The following is a 14,959-nucleotide window of genomic DNA, read 5'->3' as shown; positions in this document are numbered from 1 at the left end:
GGTTTGGAAGCAACAGTGGGTATGCATTTTCCAAAACCATTTAAGCTGGCGTTTATTAAGCCTCTCATTAGGAAACCGCAACTATATCCTATGAACTGACGAATGACAGACGCATCTCAGATCTTCTGTTTGTCTACAATTTTAGAAAATGCTGTATCTGCTCAATTGTGGTCCTTCTTGTTTCAGACCAAGGTAGCATCTCATTGGTACTTTTACTTTTACTTTTAGAATTGCCTACAAGGACATTATGTGCACTTATAGACAGTCACTAAAAGCAGCCAGAGCCGAGCACCTCCGTAAACTCATTGAAAGCAACCAAAACAATCCTAGATTTTTATTTAGCACAGTGGCTAGATTAACAAATGATCGGTCAGCAATAGAACGCTGCACACCCTCTCAGTTAAGTAGCAATGACTTCATACAATTCTTCACTAATAAAATAGATAATATCAGACTTAAATTAACAGAAAATCAACCCTTAACTTTGTCCTATAGTCCAGCCCTACTCAGTACCCAGCAAATTCAGTTACAGTGTTTTGCAACCATAGGACAGGAAGAGTTAAATAAACTAATCACTAAGTCTAAATCTGCCACATGTGTATTAGATCCTATTCCAACTAAATTTCTGAAAGATATATTACCAGCTGCTGGTGAACCTCTTCTAAATATTATTAACTCCTCCCTATCATTAGGTCACGTACCCAACCCATTCAAATTAGCAATTATTAAGCCTCTCATCAAAAAACCACAACTTGATCCTAATGAACTATCTAATTACAGACCGATATCAAATCTCCCATTTATATCAAAAATATTAGAAAAAGTTGTGTCAGCGCAGCTATGCTCCTTCTTAAAGATGAATGATGTCTATGAGGAGTTTCAGTCAGGTTTTAGACCGCACCATAGCACAGAAACCGCATTAGTTAAAATCACTAATGACCTGCTCTTATCCTCCGACCGAGGCTGCGTCTCGCTACTAGTTTTATTGGATCTCACTGCTGCATTTGACACTATAGATCATAATATTCTGCTGGAGCGTTTAAACACCGCTGGTGTACAGGGACAGGCTTTAAAGTGGTTTAAATCATACCTATCAGACCGTTATCAATTTGTAGATATAAACGGAGACCGCTCTAGTATAATGCCTGTAAAGTATGGTGTGCCTCAAGGATCAGTTTTAGGCCCCTTACTGTTCTCTATATACATGCTGCCCCTGGGGAACATTACTAGAAAGCACAGGGTTAATTTCCACTGTTATGCAGATGACACACAGCTATACATTTCATCTAAGCCTGATGAGTTATCAGAAATGTCTAAATTAACAGAGTGTGTTAAAGATATAAAAGACTGGATGACTAGAAATTTTCTTCTATTAAACTCTAATAAAACAGAGGTGCTTCTTATCGGCCCAAATTCATGTTTACAGCAAATTTCTGAGCTCAAACTACAATTAGATGGATGTGATATAAACGTTACTCCGACAGTTAAAGACTTGGGTGTGATATTGGACAGCAACCTGTCCTTCGAACACCATATCACTCATGTTACAAAATCTGCCTACTATCATCTTAGAAATATTGCTAAACTCAGACACATGCTCTCTCTCTCAGATGCAGAAAAGCTAGTTCATGCGTTCATGACATCTAGACTGGATTACTGTAATGCGCTGCTCGCTGGTTGTCCAGCATCTTCAATAAACAAGCTTCAGTTAGTGCAGAACGCAGCCGCTCGAGTTCTTACCAGGACAAGGAGATATGATCATATAACCCCAGTTTTATCCTCCCTGCACTGGCTGCCTGTTCATTTCCGAATTGATTATAATGTACTGTTACTGACCTACAAGGCTCTAAATGGTTTAGCCCCCATTTATCTGACCAGCCTTCTGTCTCTCTACAACCCGTCACGCTCTTTAAGATCTCAAAACTCAGGGCTCCTGGTAGTTCCTCGTATAGCAAAGTCTACTAAAGGTGGTCGAGCGTTTTCACATTTGGCACCCAAACTCTGGAATAACCTTCCTGCTAATGTTCGGGGATCAGACACACTCTCTCAGTTTAAGTCTAGGCTAAAGACATATCTTTTTAGCAAAGCATACTCATAAAGATTCACATAAACCTATGCTACAGTACATCGTGATTCCCAATAGTATGAATGGCCGCTACGCTAATTATCCTTTTGTCTCCACCTCGGGATGTACATCCCGAGGCATCTAGTTACCGAGCCTCTCCAGTGGACCCAGTGAGGAGATGACCTTCCTGCGATGACGTCGAGGAAAACTCAACCTTCTGTGTGGACTAATTCTATCTTGAACTTTGTTGTATTGTAATTCATCCTGCTGTGTAGTGACTTGCTTTTGTCTGTGGAATGATTTGCTTTTGTTATGTAATAATTTGCTTTTGTGAAGCTGCTTTGGAACAATAGCCATTGTAAAAAGCGCTATACAAATAAACTTGAATTGAATTGAACTTGATCTTACTGCTGTATTCAACACTACAGATCATGACACATTCATGGATCAGTTACAAAACCACAGAGGTACTGAAGGGCAGGCTTTCAGATAGTTCAGACCCTGGTTTAGATCCTACCTGTCTGATGGATACCACTTTGTTTAATTAAACGGGAAGTCATCTCAATTATCACCAGTGAAGTATGGAGTACCACAAGGATCTGTCCTAGGTCATATGCTATTTTCAATATACATGCTGCACCTTGGAAATATTAATAGAAAATCTTCTTCGGAGAAGTCAACCCATGGATGAAAGTCTTTAATCCTAATGGAATTAACCAGGACCTGTTTTACATGCAACAAGACACTTTATGGCGCATGTTAAATGCTGTCACTGGGACAGTACCCTTTGAAAAGGTGCACTTTTATACCTATTAGCTTCAAATATGTACAAGTACTGATATTGAATGTTCTTCACTCTCTTCTTTAATAAACGCCATCTTAATGGTGTCATCGTCATGTTTAAGAATAATTAAGACCCAATCAAGTTTTTGTCAGGTTTGTTAAAGCTGTCATTAATTACTACACATGTCGCGCTTTTTTTAAGCAGCAGGCCTCGCCAGCGGGCGGTGAGTCGAGCGATCCGAATCATTGAATCATTTTGATTCCATTGACTCGGAGTTCCTAAAAGCAGTTTCTCTATGAGAATCTAGCAGTGAGCAAATTCACGACACACGGAGTGAAATGAGACGCACTTTTTTCTATTACTAATAGCTGACTGGCTTTATTCACACAAGACAGTGTTCTTTAATGTTCATTAGTGATAATTAACGTCACACTGCTATTAAAAATATATTAATAGATTGTATGTGCTGTATCGATATAAACACTTCAAATTATGAAAAAAAACACTGAACCAAAACAGACAGGAGCTTGACGCAGCCTTATGACGCAAGCCATTGTCAAAATAAAAGTCCCCTTTAACGTGAATTTCGGACTCTTAGTGACTGTGAATACTGCCATACGAACCCTGGACCAAAAAACATAACAAAAGATCACTTAAATAATAGGTGAATTAAACGCAAAACACAAAAGATATATATAATATATAAAGCGTGTGATATAATATATAAACTTTTATTTTGATCGCGCGTCATAGGGCTGCGTCTCGCTCCTGCATCTGTTGTGGTTCAGCAGAAGAAAGGTTTGTGTTTTAATCATTTAAAGTGTTTATATCGACAGAACGCACTCGGTCTGTAAATACTTCACATGTGATGTAACGTTAACTCATTATCACTCAGTTAAACGTTGCGATAGTTTATCTAACGTTTAAATAACGTTGTCTTGTGTTAATAAAGAGCATCAAGCGCTTCTCGTTTCGCTCCCTGAGTCGTGAACTCGTTCACTGATGGACAAACGGCTTTCAGAAAGTCCGAGTCAACTGAATCGGTTGATTCACAGAACGATTCACTAATTCGAATCACATCTGCTCCTGAAAACACTGTCACAAACTTTTAAACAGGTTTTCATGAAAGCGTAATCTATCCTAATAGACTAACCATGAAATACATAACTAAATATCAAGAGTCTAATTTCTTAATTACTAGATTTAATTGTTGTTTTGTGTGTGTTTTAGGTTTTCTGCCAGGTCAATTAAGGCCATCAGCTCTCAACTTGACTCTATGAAGCCTGACTAAATGATTCTCATCTGAACAGAACATCATCTGAGATCCACGCCACGCACTATAAAGATGACTCTTATTAAAGAGGAGACTGAAGATGTGAAGATTGAAGAAGCGCTCAAAGACGACGAGATTCAAGCTGGTTGGTTTTCCTTCTCGGAGCTGAATTGTACACCGTCTGTCCTTCTGCAGCTCTCTCTCCTTCTTCTCAGCTTCCTGTAATGAAGGGCTGGTGCGACTTTGTGCAATAAAATAATAATATTTTATTACCAAAAGTAATCAACAACTACTAAATGAACACCATAAATGAAAAAAGTGCAAAAGATTGTGATTATGTTGGATGTTTCTATGTCAGAGCTGTGTTATCTGGAGAGAGGAACGGTTTCTACTCTGAAAGAAATAAGGTGAAAAAACACGATGCATCTAACAAATAGCTGAAATCTGTAATCAAGTGCATTCAGCTATATAATATCTAATGTAAATTAGAAAATCATATAGTGATAATACAAGAACAATGCCAAGGTCTCTGGAAGAGATTTGGATAAGTGATAGTTACGTTCTCTGTCCGATGGCAGTGGAGAAAGGAGCAGGAATACGTTTAAACAGCTTTGAACACGAAACGCTGGAGGATGCTGATCTCCTGGAGCCCCGAAGGGTCCTTAAATCTGGAACACAAGATGTGGCCCTGGAGTAAGTGCAGAAGGTCTTTCCCTGGAACATGTAAGCTAAAGTACCTTGAAGTGAAGGTTTGCTTTCCGCAGCTTAACCTTGCTGCTGATGCCTGTGTTTCCTCTGCCTCTCTGGGCAACAGACTTGACTCTCCAGGATGGAGATTCATGGCGTGCTGCATCTGTTCCTGTTAAGCTGGACTTTCCTCGCAGACTGGAGGCTTTAAGCGTGGTTGTATCTGATGCTGGGACTCAGACTCAGACTTAGTTTCACACTAGACAGGCCGGAGATTCAGAACGTAGGTATTCTGTTAACGTCTCTTCCATTGCAGTACTCAGACTCTGGTGTTTCTGTTAGTGTCTCTCTGGAGAGGAGACTCTGATCAAGGAGTGTCTTTTGGAAGGGTAATTTTATCCCTTCATGATGAGGAGGAGATTGCAATCTGGTGCTTCTCCACTTCCATGCTGTGCTTGGCTAGTTCCATCAGAGGGAGGGACATGGTGTGGCCAACACTTCTTACTTCCTGTGGAACTTACTTGCAAACACAAAGTTAAAAAAGCATCACTAATGTTTTACAGGTGCATTTCTACCTTACTAAACATTTCGGTTACGTACGTAATCCCCGTTCCCTGATGGAGGGAACAGAGACGTTATGTTGTGACAACAGGCTTGTGTCTTGCTTAGAGCCATTATTAACTCTGATAAAAGAAAGCGGCGATGAAATTTGGCAAGTGGTTGACTAATCCTAAAATTTATCAGATTGCTGAGGACCCGAAACCAACTCTCCGCTCTTAGCAAAGGTTTGAGGTTGTGGCAAGGTGACATAATGTCTCCGTTCCCTCCATCAGGGAATGAGGGTTATGTGTGTAACTGAGACCCTGTCTGTCAGTCACTATGAGTTATGTCATGATGACAGTCTGGGGTCCTAATGGAAAACGGCACAACCTGTCTCTGTGGCAGGTCCTATACCAGGAAGGAGAGGAACTGGCAGCAGAGACAGACAAAAGACTCTCAAGGGAAGACACAGGTTCACAAAAGGAAATCTTCCCATGGAACATATACATATAGGATCTCCATGGAGAATCAGCCATATGGAGCACCTAGACCAGTACAGGGGATGACCAGAACCTGGCAAGCTACGACGATACTGGGCCTGGCGTCAGGCTGCTCCGCCAAAGGAGGAGGAACCCCTCCATCCCCACCCACCCCCCATGTCTAGAACATGTTGTTGGCTTTGATGGTTCATACGTCTAAAGCCCGGCTCACTGTGTGATTTTGATTGTTTGGTCATCTGAGACAAATTTGAAAAAACCTAAAAGATTCCTAAAATCCTAGACTAAAATGTATAGTTTTGATCGCTGGTTCAACGACATTGCCATGCAGTCAAATGTAACCAAATTAGTGCCTGAAGATTTGGCGCACAGACCCTCAGTATAACTTCTACAACGAACTTCAAACTGTATGCTTAAATATATCTATGTCTGTTTCTTTGTGCCATTAAAATGTGGTTAACTTACATTGTTTTCATTTTGCTTTAGACTTGATGTCATGCAAAGAGGAGAGTCAAGAACAGAATGAAATGGAAGACAAATATAAACCTCATGTTTTCTCTGGAGACGCTGCTAATTTAAGTTGCTCACAGTCTAAAAAGACTTCTACACGAAAAAGAGCTCGGAAGACAAGAGCTATAGGTCATTTCCCCTGCCAACAGTGTGGAAAGATTTTTACTGTAAAGCGAAACCTCGAAGTTCATACTAGAATTCACACTGGAGAAAAGCCTTACAGCTGCCAACAATGTGGGAAATGTTATAGTAAAAATGAAACCCTCAAAGACCACATGAGAACTCACACCGGAGAGAGACCTTACACATGCCCTCAGTGTGGAGTAAGTTTCAGTGAAAAGGGAACCCTTAAGAGGCACGTTAAAATTCACATCGGAGACAAGCCGTTCACCTGCCAGGAGTGTGGAAATAGTTTCCTTCGAAAAGGAAGTCTTAAAGACCACATGAGAATTCATACCGGAGAGCAGCCCTACATATGCCATCAATGTGGAAAGAGTTTCAGACACAGACAAGCTCTTAACGTCCACCTAAAAATTCACTTAGGAGAGAAGCCTTACATATGTGATGAGTGCGGGAAGAGCTTCTATCAACAAGGACACCTTAAAGTCCACATGAAGAGTCACACCGGAGAGGGTCTTTTTGCCTGCCAACAATGTGGAAAGAGTTTTACTAGAAAATCAAACCTGGAAATCCACATGAGAATCCACACCAGAGAAAAGCCCTTCATATGCACTCAGTGCGGAAAGAGGTTCGATCAACAAGGAACCCTTAAAGTCCACCTGAGAATTCACACAGGAGAGAAACGTTTTACCTGCCAACAGTGTGGGAAGAGTTTCACTCAAAATGGAAACCTCAAAGCCCACATGAGGATTCACTTAAGAGAGAACAGTTTTATATGTCACGAGTGTGGAATGAGTTTAACGGACTGGAACCAGTATAACAATCACGTAACATCTCACGCTGGAGAGACGTGAGAATTCAGGCAAGAGAAGCCTTTCACGTGCTTCTCAGAGGAAAGAGTTTCAGGTCTAATGCCTCAAATGATTAATGTAAGTGTTCACCAATAAATAATTAACCCTCAAGTTGTTCCAAACCAGTATTTTGAGTTTCTTTCTTAAGGCTGGGGTACATTACACAATTTTTGGTTAATGGACTGAATGAGTTTATTTTTGAAATCATTCAACTACTGCGTTAACTTCTCCAGACTAAATTAAAAATCAGGGAAAAACACGCGAGGAACTGTCAGTATGGAGACATACATTTTGTGTTTCAGGGCTGTGTTTTTGACCTTAAAATGACATTATTTGGTGTAATGCGTTTTATAGATTATTTTCCACATACTGTACATTTATTGTTTTTTCGTTTTGTAAATACAACTTAACCACTGATTTCTAGTTGTGTCTTCTTTTGGAACAACAAAATGGAGCGTCTCAAGAAAATGGCACCAGATTTAGATCAGATCAGATTCATTCCCATTTAATATTACACATTTTTTCGAAGCAACATAATTGCATTTTCATTTTATGGATTTTAAATTTGGATCAACTAAATCTAAATCTTTGGACAAATTAAGAAAAATAGCACTTGTGAGTTTATCATCAGCAGCAGCTGCAAAAACATCATTAGTAAACTTATGCTATGCAGTAGTTGTAGAATAATTGGTATGGTCATAATATATTGTTACTACTTAAATAATAGCGGAGCATAGAAGTTTTAAAAAACTAATAAAAATACATGCTATCCCAGGTAAAAAAAGAAGTGCACTTCCATAATACTAAAAATGATCATTTAAGTGCACTTAACTGTGCTAATTTGAGACACCATGAATATGAACTAAAATGCACTTTTAACATACCATAGTTTTTAAAACCGCTTGTATCACACTCGAGTGTACTATTGTATGAAAAATAGTTCCAAGTGGTCACTAAATAATGAATGATGTTCCTGTGAAGAGACAACGAAAGTCCTGCGATGGGAAGCCAGAGAAAAGAAAAGCTCAAGATGAAGCATGTGCATTGCTTTCAGGTAGACTTATCTTCACGAAATGGAAAAGAATTTTGTAGTAGAATGAAATGGCAGATGAGGTGTGTTTTATGCTTTTCAAATCACATTATTAGGTGTTTTTGATGAGCCTTGCATTCACATCAAGCACTGATGGCCATGCATACCTGAAGTGTCGGTCTTTAACATTATTTACTTCTTTAGGTCATTCGCGCTCTTAACTGTTACAATTAAAGCTGTTTTAACAACGCTACGAAATTCCACGGCACACATACAGATACTGGAAAATTCAAAAATTAAAGCAGTATACAAGGAAGCTTACAAAGAGTCAAGCGTTATGATTCTCTAAAGTGACAGGAGGCTTTATTACATCATATGTAGAGACAAGCTTCCCAAATGCCATTGAGGCAGAGCTCTGGGGAGTGGAGACCTCAAAAAAAGTCTTTCTGAAGTGACAGGAGGCGCAACATTTCATTTCAGGCATGAGCTAAGGAGGCTTGCGGAGAGCCTAACAACTTTTGTTTTTTGTGCAGCACTATCAGAAGCCAGATTTTAACATCTATGAAATACTTTGAAACATCATAGCAGGCTCAAGGGCTCAACGTAAGCTTGTTTTTAGCATCTATGCATGCCACATGACCTCAGTCAGTGGAATGAAGATGGAAGGATGGGTTTTTTAGCCTCTGGGACCCAAGCAGGCTGAGCATGTCCATCACTCCTCGCAAATCTTGTCTTACTTTGTTTAGATGCATCTTGAGTTTTATCTTGACTCAAAGCTTAGAGCACACTCTTTGTCGGATCAGATGATGTGAGAAATAGCACATCCTCCTCATTCAGAGGCTCATATACTTCTCTTACTGACATGTACATATTGAAACACATGAAAATATTAATAAACTCTTTGATGAATACTTGTGCCAAAACAAGCAAGCCTCAAAGAGACGATGTGAAGATCTCCTGTCAACTCAAGAAGGGCTCAAGAAGGCTTGTATGGTTATGATAAGTCAAGGTCTTGCTCATATTAGACAACATCACAAGATCGTTTGTTATTGTTGTCGTCTTTGTTATAATTATCCTTTTTTTTTTCCTGTACGTGTATGCCAATAGGCTGAAGAGGTCCTAAAAGAGTTCCTAGAGCAGAAGTCTGTGGATTCTAAAACCATTCTGCGGGCTGACGAGAAACTCACCGAGAAGGAGAAAACGATTAAGGGTGAGAATTTTTGTTTGTAAAACCTCACTAGGTTTCTTAAAGGTTTAGGTACTTGTGAGAGCATTTACTCACAATGAAGGACTCCGAGACACAGATGAGAAGATGTGGCCTTTTTGAAACAAAGCTACAAGTAGCACTAGGTTAGAAAGAGTTTCAAGGGTCCAAGAATGTCAATAAAGGAGCAGAGGAAAAGAAGAAAGCAGTCCTCCTGGAGCAGGAAAATAAAGCTAATAAGAAGACGCAACAACAACTAGAAGAAAAGATGAAAGCAGAAAGACAGAGTAATGAAGAAAGGGTGAGACAGATGAAGGAGAAGATGGATGAAGAGGTGAAGCTTCAGAGAGAAGAGAACGAGCGTGCCATTCATCACAGAGAACGGGTGATGGCCATACAGCAGAATAAAGCACAGCCTTCAGATAACTGTAGCATCTCATGAAATGCGTTTCCTCTGTCACTGAACAGGAAATAAAACATTTCATTTCAAAAGCTTGTTTGTCTAGACTGGCCTATGGCTTTGGCTAATTTAGTTTGCTTTGGGTTAAAACTTATTACGTCAATATAACACTTCAAGTGATCTCAATATGGCTCTTACGTTATGGTTCAACATTAATACTATATTAAATCGTCTCAGGTTACGAATGTAACCATGGTTCCTCTAGGGAACGAGACGCTGCGTCACAAACGCTTTGGGAACGCCTTCAGCGTGCGCCGTTCTGAACCACGTGTAAAATCTGTCCAATGGAGGGGAGCGACGTCATGGACGAGATGACGTTGCCGACCAGGAAGTATAAAGTGACGCTCTGCGATGCCGGCACCAGCCTCGTAGTGAAGTAAGCGCCCGCAGGGGTGCGGGAAGTATGGCATCGGGACGCAGCGCCTCGTTCCCTAGAGGAACCATGGTTACATTCAGAACCTGAGACGTTCCTCTTCAGGAACTCGAGCTGCGTCACAAACGCTTTGGGAACGAGATGCCCACGCCGCCATATTTCCAAGGCCCTGCCTGAAACGGGTCCTCAGACCACCCATCAGGAAAGGACAGAGGAGCCAGCAGCAGCCCTCATGTCCAAGTTGTAAAACCGGGCAAAAGTGGAGGGCGTGGACCACCCCGCAGCGTTGCAGATGTCCCCGAGGGAGACACCGCTAAGATAGGCCTTAGAGGCCGCCATACCCTTTGTAGAGTGCGCTCTGACCCCGAGAGGGCATGGGAGTGCAGAGGCTTCATAGGCCAGGTGGATAGCCTCAACTATCCACCTGCTAACAGTCCGCTTAGCAGCAGCGCATGCCCTCTATTTGTCGGACCAAAACAAATAAGTAATTGGTCCGACCTCCGCAGAGACGCAGTCCTGCGCACATAAGTGTCCAGTGCTCGCACTGGACACATGCAGTTGAACTTCCGCTGGTCTGGATCCTGGAAGGGGGGAGGACAGAAGGCCTGCAGTACGATCGGCTGTGGTGTAACAGAGGGCACTTTAGGTGTATAACCCACTCGTGGGTATAAAAAAGCCTTGGACATGCCTGGGGCAAAGTCCAGGTGAGTAGGGGCCACTGAGAGGGCCTGCAGATCTCCCACCCTCCGCAGAGAGGTGATGGCGAGGAGAAATGCTGTCTTAAAAGATAAGACTTGGGTGGTAATAAGGGTGCCTTACACAGAGCCTCTAACACCACAACCAAATCCCAGGGGGGAATTCTGGTCCGCACTGGAGGTCTCAGCCTCAGCACACCGTGGAGGAATCGTGTAACTAATGGGTGTTTGCCCACTGAGTGGCCACCAATAGGGTCATGATATGCAGATATAGCTGCCACGTAGACCTTGGAGTGGGATAACCCGGTGGAGAATCTCGCCTGAAGGAACTCCAGCACTGAACCTACTGGGCAGTTAACTGGGTTTAAGTGGCGATCTCCACACCAGGAAGTGAACATTTCCCACCTCCTGGCATACACGCTCCTCGTAGAGGGAGCTCTGGATTGGAGGATGGTCTCAACAACCTCAGCTAGAAAGACCAGAGGCTATGAGTTGTGCCCCCTCAGGGGCCACACCCACAGCTTCAACAACTCCGGGCGAGGGTGAACTATTGTTCCCCCCGCCTGAGAGAGTAGATCCGGCCTCAGGGGGATCTCCCACGGATGACCGTCTACTAGGTCGATGAGGTCCGCAAACCATACTCGGCCCGGCCAGAACGGGGCTACCAACAGTAGTCTGACTCCGTCCTGGCGCACTCTCGCCAGAACCCCGGGGAGCAGGGCAATCGGGGGAAATGCGTACAGGCGACGCCTCGGCCACGCCTGTGACATGGCAGTTCAACATCGAGATGTTGTTCTGTCTCACATGGGGGAGCTGGGTTTGAGACTGAACGCCAGTCATTCACTGTCAAGCAGTATCAGAGACTGTTGGGCCTGATGGCAGCTGCGTCCAACGTGATACCCTTTGGCCTGCTGTACATGAGACCCCTACAGTGGTGGCTCAGGACCAAGGGGTTCTCCCCGAGGGGTGAATCCGGCTGGGGAAACGTGCTGGAAGCCTCCGCACTCTGGCACGAGGGCAGAGATAGCGGAGTTACTCCCTGAGGGCCCTGAGGAGGAACGGGTGCCGTCTGACCAGGCATAACCTGATCCTCCCCAGGAGGGGCAGCCCTCAGAAGCCCTGAACCACTCATATCAGGGCTTCTTGGCCGTGGACTTCCTGTCCAAAAAGGCCCTCAGGTCTTTAGGCCCGGAAGCCCCCGGCCCAGAGCGCGCGCCGCCCCTGCTGTTTTTTAGGGGGGGAACGAGAGGCGACGCTCTGTTTCTGCACATGCCTATATGAGGAGCTGGCATGCGGTGGGGGCATCTCTCGTCCCAATGCCCCCTGAGATCGACGTGGGAGGAAACTCCTGAACGCCGCCGCCTGTTTACGGGCCTCCTGGTACCTATCGACGACCTCATTAACGGAGTCGCCGAATAGGCCAGAAGGCTGCAGGGGCGTCAACAGGCAGACCCTGTCCCGCTCTTTCATGTCGGACAGGGTCAGCCAGAGATGCCTCTCCGCGGCCACAAGGGATGACATAGACCGCCCTACAGCACGGGCGGTCTCCTTAGTGACGCAGCGGAGGCAGAGGTCAGCCGTCCGACGCAGTTCTGCGATGTCATCGGACCTGACCCCCTCTCCCTCATCAATCTCTTTCAGCAGGTCGGCTTGGTATGCCTGCAACACCGCCATAGTGTGCATGCAAGACCCAGCCAATCCTGCTGCCGCGTACCCCTTAGCCATCAAAGCCGACGTTGTTCTCAGTGGCCTCGATGGTAAGGTCGGAGCCTTCAAAGACGATGCCGCACCGGGGGACAGATAGGTAGCAAGAGACTGTTCTACCCGGGGCATCTCCTTATAGCCGCACTCCACGACTCCCGCCACATTACCATAATGACTAGCAGCGGTGGGGGAGAAAACACGAGCAGAGTACGGCCTTCCCCAGGACCTCGACAGCTCACTGTGGAGGTCTGGGAAGAATGGAAGGCTCCGTCTCAGAGGTGGCTGCTTCGCTCTCAGAAATCTTTCATCCAATTTAGATTTCTGAGGCTCAGCGTATCGCTCGGCGGGCCAATCGATGTTTAATTTGGCAACCGCACGAGTTACCACCTCTAAGAGCTCCTCATATTGTGGCGTGTGTGCAATGGCGCATCGTCCACCACGCCAACATCAACCTCCTCGGAGGAAGAGTGGCGCGCAGTGGGGCGTCTCCCCGTGGCCGAAGAAGCCGGAGTTCGGGCTTCGGACCCACGGGATTGAGCGCCCGATCTGGCGGACTCCGATGGAGAAAGGGACGAGCCCGTCTCCATCTCCTCCGCCAGATCGAGTTGTGATCCCCAGACGTGCGTTCGTCGCTCCGCCTCGGCGGAAGCGGGTCCCGCACCCCTGGGGACGCTGGTGAAGTCTCCCTCCTTGAAGAGAGCCCTCCGGGAGCGGAGTGTTCGCAGTGGTAGCTGCAAACAATGCGGACAATCAGTCCCCTCGAGGGCTGACGCCGCATGCTCCGCTCCCAGGCACGCCACGCACAAGCTGTGTGTGTCCCCACCCGTGATATAACGAGGGCAGGGATCAGCACACCGCTTGAAACGCGACGGAACACCAGCGTGTTTTGCCTTAGATTTCCTTTTTAACTCCTGATTATCAGCCATAATATTTAAGCTAGACAATACAGACAGCAAATCAGACAAACAATATACACGTAGCGCTTACTGAACGCAGAAAGCTGGTGCCGGCATCGCAGAGCGTCACTTTATACTTCCTGGTCGGCGACGTATCTCGCCCCACGACGCGCCCCCTCCATTGGACAGATTTTACACGTGGTTCAGAACGGCGCACGCTGAAGGCGTTCCCAAAGCGTTTGTGACGCAGCTCGAGTTCCTGAAGAGGAACTACATATTTTTGAATATTTACATGTTATTGTTAGAAAAAGTAAAACTAAAAAAGGCTTTAGTCTCTAATACACTTGACTGCAGGACACACTTTCGAAATTCTGTGTCATGGTTTGCATATTTTACACACTGCTGTGCCTTATGAAAGTATTCATCTTTTTTTACATTTTTATATGTTGCTGCCTTTAAATTACTTTTCTCCCCGCATAAATCTATACTACATACACCATACTGACCAAACTACAATTGTCACAACTTTGTAAATGTATAAAAAATAAAAACTGAAATAAGTACATTTCATAAGTATTCATACCCTTAACTAAATATTTAATGAAATCTCAAGTCTTTTTTGTTTGATGAGACAAGCTTTGCTTGTCAGCAATTTGTGAATTATCTGCCACTCTTCTCTTCTCCTCTCCTCTTCTCTTCATCTCTCAAGCTGTGTCAGGTTGGATGGGGGCAGATACACGTGTTAGGTTTCTCCAGAAATATTTGATTGAATGGCCCAGACACAACCTGGGATTGAACCCAAAGACATTCACACAGCTGTTTATAAGCCACTCTTGCTGTGTGCGTAGGGTCACTAGTCGCAAAAAGTCCTTGAATGAAAACCTGATTAAACCTATATAATTGATGGAAATCCCATTTATCTATAAAAAAATTCTCATGTGTCAACACTTTTTTTTCTGTCTAACTCCAGCATAAATTCTGCATCGATACTTCCAATGTCGCAAAAATTAGTTTGGAGCTCAAACAGAGTGACCATCAGGTTCTTGATGACCACTCTAACCAAAGCTCTTCTCCATCGGTTTGGCAGGAGGCTGGATCTAGGAAGAGTCCTGGTTGTCTGAAACGTTACACAGATAGGTGGCTTGGGAGTTGAGTGAGTTGAGACATGAGTCATACAGAATAAAACATGAAGATTCTGAAGAAATACGTTAGAAGAGAATGTCTTTGATTAAAATCTTTGATTTAGTCACAGACTGGGATTTTTTTTCCC

General features: G+C 44.0%; 1 protein-coding gene across 8 annotated transcripts; it reads left to right on the top strand.

Moving 5' to 3' along the window:
• The first annotated feature begins 3,489 nt into the window (after positions 1-3,489).
• On the top strand, positions 3,490-7,732 carry LOC122343065 (gastrula zinc finger protein XlCGF8.2DB-like). 8 transcript variants are annotated; one of them, XM_043237376.1, is made up of 4 exons: positions 3,490-3,513; positions 3,603-3,647; positions 4,080-4,267; positions 6,333-7,732. In XM_043237376.1, the coding sequence occupies exons 3-4, from the start codon at positions 4,195-4,197 to the stop codon at positions 7,328-7,330; spliced, it is 1,071 nt and encodes a 356-aa protein (XP_043093311.1). In that variant the 5' UTR covers positions 3,490-3,513; positions 3,603-3,647; positions 4,080-4,194; the 3' UTR covers positions 7,331-7,732. The 8 variants fall into 8 exon arrangements, with proteins under 8 accessions (XP_043093311.1, XP_043093318.1, XP_043093312.1 ...); XM_043237382.1 differs by lacking the exons at positions 3,490-3,513; positions 3,603-3,647 and adding an exon at positions 4,481-4,529 and having other exon boundaries at positions 4,168-4,267; positions 4,701-7,732; XM_043237383.1 differs by lacking the exons at positions 3,490-3,513; positions 3,603-3,647 and having other exon boundaries at positions 4,080-4,815; positions 4,937-7,732.
• Positions 7,733-14,959: the final 7,227 nt, after the last annotated feature.

Source organism: Puntigrus tetrazona, chromosome 4 (genome assembly GCF_018831695.1).
Source record: "Puntigrus tetrazona isolate hp1 chromosome 4, ASM1883169v1, whole genome shotgun sequence".
Lineage (NCBI taxonomy): Eukaryota > Metazoa > Chordata > Actinopteri > Cypriniformes > Cyprinidae > Puntigrus > Puntigrus tetrazona.
This window is presented reverse-complemented; position numbering and strand designations above follow the sequence as displayed.